The sequence below is a fragment of the Pundamilia nyererei genome, unplaced genomic scaffold, assembly GCF_000239375.1.
Source record: "Pundamilia nyererei isolate P.nyererei 1_Seehausen unplaced genomic scaffold, PunNye1.0 scaffold00414, whole genome shotgun sequence".
Lineage (NCBI taxonomy): Eukaryota > Metazoa > Chordata > Actinopteri > Cichliformes > Cichlidae > Pundamilia > Pundamilia nyererei.
In genome coordinates this window covers 138,667-143,910 of record NW_005187815.1, presented here as the reverse complement: position 1 = coordinate 143,910, position 5,244 = coordinate 138,667, and the positions used below count along the sequence as shown (strand labels likewise).

Here is a 5,244-nt window from a genome sequence, read left to right as displayed (position 1 = left end):
AAAAGTGATTTGATTTGATTTGATTTGAATGGTCAGAAGTGCATGTTGTTTTGAAAGTGTGATAGAAAAGGGTGTGGTGTGTGTGTGAGAAGATTTGTTAAATGAGTTGAGTGAAGTGTGCTAAAATGCTGCTGAAAGGATTGTGTGAATTGTGCTGCAGAGCTGCGCTAAGAGAATGTTGACGTGTGTTGACAAACTGTTAATTGTGCTGAAGATTTGTGCTAAAGGAATTCTGCTAATTATGCTGAGGACTTTGATGCGAAGGATTTCTCTTGGTTAATGCTTGCAAATGTAAAGAGCTTAGTATATATATGTGTGAAGCTGTTCAACTTGCGTGTGTGGCTGAGGGTGCATTCTTTTTATATAAAAATGAATGAATATTAAATAAATGTCTTAGTGTGTTAATACAGGTGCCCATGGACTTGGCTCAGCCTCGTGGAACAGTACAGCGGCCAGAACAAAATCATAGTTTAACTTAATTGGGACGACAAACAGTCCAGGCTTTGGCTGAAATTTCACAGCTTCACTGCTCATCCTGTCCTTATCCTGAGAAGAAGCTTAAAGGATGGTCAATCTCTTCCTGAAGACAGACAGAGCAACACCGTGAACTTGAAGAATTAACAGCAGGCAACAAACAGACAGCAGGACTGACCTAAAACACTGAAGGGTCCAGCAGAAAGTAATGCTTGAATAAAATAATAATTATTTTTGACCACACTGAGTCGGAGTCTTTCTCTGTCAGTAAAAGAATATCAAAGAACCGAATTTGATATGTGCTAACTTATCAGCTGCTAACTTAGTTATAAGTCGGCATCCACAGACTGTAGGTGAGCATGATATCACTTGCTCAGCAGTAACATCCATTGCTTCAGTCGTAGCTGCTGCAGGTTAAACCACTCCAGCTCCTTTTTGCTTGTGTTAATGCTAGCACCATTTTGCTGTGTCAACCTGCCTTTACCATACTATAAGACTATTCCTTATTCAATTCAATTTTATTTATATAGCGCCAAATCACAACAAAAGTCGCCTCAAGGTGCTTCATAGATACAGAGAAAAACCCAACAATCATATGACCGCCTATGAGCAGCACTTTGGCGACAATGGGAAGGAAAAACTCCCTTTTAACAGGAAGAAACCTCTGGCAGAACCAGGCTCAGGGAGGGGCGGGCATCTGCTGTGATTGGTTGGGGTGAGAGAAGGAAGACAGGATAAAGACATGCTGTGGAAGAGAGACAGAGGTTAATAACAGATATGATTCAATGCAGAGAGGTCTGTTAACACATAGTGAGCGAGAAAGGTGACTGGAAAGGAAAAACTCTATCTGCTATAATAACACTTAGTTCACAGGTGACCCCTTTCACTCCGCCCACCACCTGTTTGACCTGCTGGTTGGTGCCTCAGGTCAATCAGCTCATGTCCCTCCTGACTTACTAACAGCTTCTTCCCCTGAGCCATTCGGACTGTTAACAAACACTATTCCCCACACCTTCTCCTGCCCACCTGCCCACCAATCTGAGCCATGGTCTGAGTAACTCTCATCACTCAGGCCACTAAGTGGTTAGGGCATGTCCTTTTGCACTACTTTCAAGCACTTTGCAACTTGTTCTGTATTTTGTACCTTTCAATTGTTTTTTTTTTCTTTTTTTTCGGAAATATATTTCTCTTGATTGTTCCCTAATCCTGATTGGATCTATTTTGAATTGTCGGAATTACATCTTGTTATAATAACCAGTACAGTTCTGTTTCATTCATTCCTATTAAATATTATCTGTAGGGAGAATATTGGAGAATATGTAATTCAAAATACTGTCTTCCAAGCAGAGACAGAATTTACAATTAACCTGAATAAAGCGTTTATTTAGAGTTTGTGCTGCAGATGTGGAAGCATTGCACATCCCAATCCAGTATCATAACAAAACTACATTATTTTAGCAAAGAATTATAAGAATTATAATGTTACTGAATTTACGTTTACCCTTAGCCAGCAGTTTTAAATTTCCCTCAGTGTCGCCTGCTCTGGCCCCTGGAGGACGATTGACTATGGTTGCCGGTGTCTCTAGCTTCACATGTCTGAGAACAGAATGACCAATTACCAGAGTCAGTACGCTACCTTCGGCTGCATCAGCTACAGGGGCTAGCTACGGGTGAATGAAGGGTGTGAAGCCGAGTCTCCAATTCAGTAATCCTGGCCTCCAGAGCTGCAAATATGCTACATTTGTTACAGGTATCATTACTGCCAAAGGAGGCGGAGGTGTAACTGACACAATGAGCAGGAAAGTGCAGGAGGGACAGATGAAGAGGCCATGCTGCTAGCGAGTCGGCTACGAGCTAAGCTAAGATAGAGAATTAGTAAAGACACAGTGAGTGAATACTTTGGCTATAAATTAGGGAGTGAGTACACAGAGAGTGTGCTTCGGATGAAGCACGTGAAGATTATACTATGAAATAACAATTTATCTATAAGTTTTTAATTAAATTGCTACACAGACAAGCTACACAAAAACACCACTGTGTGTTGGAACCAATGACTGTATAAAACCAATGACTTTTATACAGTCACTGGTTGGAACAGAAACAGGAAGTGATACTCTACCGCAGAGAGCGAGAAACCAAGTAACAGCGCCACCCAAAAAGGTAATCATAATAATAAGCCTTAATTTAATTTAAATACGCAAGTTATAAAAGCATCCTCCCCCTGTACAGGTGTTATGAAGAAGTTCATTGGTAATGAACTTTATGATAGAGAACAGGTGGACCTGTACAGGACGAGACTGTGGAGGTCAAAGGTTGTGCAACCTGGTGCTTGGTTACCGTCAGTGTTTCGGCCCCAGCCAGCGATGAAACATTTTCTTCCTGCTGTGAAATTCTGACCTTCAGGTGGTAAACACACTGGCTGGACCCACTCTGAAACACACACGCACATTTATCAGCGCCCTGCAGCCTGCCTCCACCCATACCTGTGTTTTTGTGCCGTTACTGACGGGTGAAGTTGATTGGCTGCTGCAGATGCATCATGGCGATGTCGGCCTGTTTGGTCCGTCTGTTGTACTGCTCATTGAAGATGATGCGATCGACTTGTCGGGTCTGAACAGCCTCTGAGGTTTGATCATTCTGAGCGTGAAGACCGAGAACCGCCGACCATGATTGGAGGTCAACGTTCTTCCTGCAGAGACAGACGTGCACCTACGTCTTCATGTCCAACATCAACATTAACACTTGTTAGCGCCCCATGCAGGCAGCAGCTGTGAGCCTCTCACCCATAAACGCAGTGAGCCGCAGTCAGCAGCCAGTCACTGCCAATCACTGAGGCTCCACAGGCATGACGTCCCCTCCACTGAAGAGACACTATCCACGGCCATGCACCCTCCTCAGCATTAACCCCGCCCACCACTCGGCCAGCACCTGACAGTTAGAACAATGTGACTACAGTCAGGCTGAAACACGATCAGGATCATGGGTTCAGGTCATTCATACTCTCACCTTCATCACCAGGTGTCCTGTGTTCTGATTGGTCTGCCTCCCTTGAGACATTTGTGACCTGACGGACTCCACACGCTGAAACACGTTTCATTTCATACATAAACATAAATTCACTGAGCCTGAAACATGTCTGCATTTCTGAGAGTACTCACGCTGGTTATTACAGGCCAGTGACATCACTTCCTCTCTGTGGCAAGTTTCACTGTAACACAACAAGCATTAACATCCACAAAGAAGGTCATGAAAAAGACCTGACCCAAGAGCATGTTTTGTGAGGTCAAAGGTTAGGGAAAAGTGGCAGAGTCCTGTACATCATATTTCTTGAAAAAGTTGTTGCCCCCCCCAGCTTCAGTTACACCTCAATGACCATAATCTCTATGAACAATTTCAGTCTGGTTTCCACGTCAGTCATAACACAGAAACTGCTTTGTTAAGGATTACCTATGACCTTCTGATGGCAGCTGATTCTGATCTCCTATCCATCCTCATTTTTCCTGGTCTTAGTGCGGCGTTTGATACCATTTCTCACAATATCCTGCTGAACCAGTTAGCATCCATTAGCATTAGTCATACCCCCCTTGCCTAGTTTGCCTCATATCTCTCAGACCGCACTCAGTTTATCCAATTTAAATCACACTCTTCACGTCTCTGTCCTGTTTCTGCTGGTGTGCCCCAGGGTTCAGTATTAGGGCCTCTTTTATTCATCATCTACATGCTCCCTCTTGGTCATATATTCCAAAAATATAATATCAATTTTCATTGTTATGCTGATGACACCCAGATCTACATTTCTTCTAAACCCGATTCATCCCTCCCACTTACCTCCCTCTCAAACTGTCTTATTGAGATTAGATCATTGTTCTCCTCCCATTTTCCTAAACCTAACAGTAATAAAACAGGTTTTACTTGTTGGCACAGCCTCTATCTTAACCAAATCCCACAGTTTTTCCATTAACACTGAAAATTCTCCTACCCTTCCCCGGTTTGCATACTTCCACTTACATAATATTAACTGACTCCGTCCCTTCCTTCCTCCCCATACTGCTGCCATCCTCGTCCATAGTCTTAGTACTTCCTGGACTGATTACTGTTGTTCCCTCTTATTTGGTCTCCCTAATAAATCCCTTCATAAACTTCAACTTCTTCAAAATTGTGCAGCTCAGGTCTGTTACCCCAATTCTTCAGCAGCTTCACTGGTTATCCATAGATAACTTCTCACGTACATTTAGGAAAACTCACCTAAATGTTCATCTCCTCTACCTAAAGGACCTTTTAGCTTCTTTTAATAATGCTATCAGAGATGCGAGGGCTGCCTATTTCTCACATTTGGTTACAAAGAGCAGAGGTAATCCTAAGGTGCTTTTTAACACCATTAGTGACATTGTTACTCCTGCTCTACCTGTGGCTCCTATTTCATCTAATGAAGACTGAACATTTTCTTTATTTTCTGCTTGCAAAGATTAATAACATAGGAATAACTTCTTGTCATTCAGCACCTGTTATCTCAATCTCCACCCCATCTCGGCCCGTCATCTTGGATACTTTCTCTCCTGTTTCACTACCTGAGCTGGTAAAACTAGTGAATTCAGTGAAAGCATCCTCTTGACACTGTACCTGCATCATTATTCAAAAATGGGATGCGTACAAAGCCCTCCCCCGCGCCCCAATCGGCCAATCAGATCACTGCTCCATCCTGCTCCTGCCCGCCTACAGGCAGAAGCTGAAACAGGAAGCTCCAACCCGGAGGGCGGTGCACTGTTGGAC

At 43.3% G+C, this 5,244-nt stretch overlaps 1 protein-coding gene across 1 annotated transcript in view; it reads right to left on the bottom strand.

The window, feature by feature from the left end:
• tmprss15 (transmembrane serine protease 15) overlaps positions 1 to 5,244 on the bottom strand; it is a 49,456-nt gene that overhangs the window by 5,085 nt on the left and 39,127 nt on the right. Inside the window, exons 14-18 of the mRNA XM_005753236.1 lie at positions 3,633 to 3,682; positions 3,481 to 3,555; positions 3,258 to 3,402; positions 2,982 to 3,163; positions 2,812 to 2,904 (exon numbers count right to left, since the gene is read on the bottom strand). Of these exons, the coding sequence (XP_005753293.1) occupies positions 2,812 to 2,904; positions 2,982 to 3,163; positions 3,258 to 3,402; positions 3,481 to 3,555; positions 3,633 to 3,682 (545 nt within the window). The remainder of the gene's footprint in view (positions 1 to 2,811; positions 2,905 to 2,981; positions 3,164 to 3,257; positions 3,403 to 3,480; positions 3,556 to 3,632; positions 3,683 to 5,244) is intronic.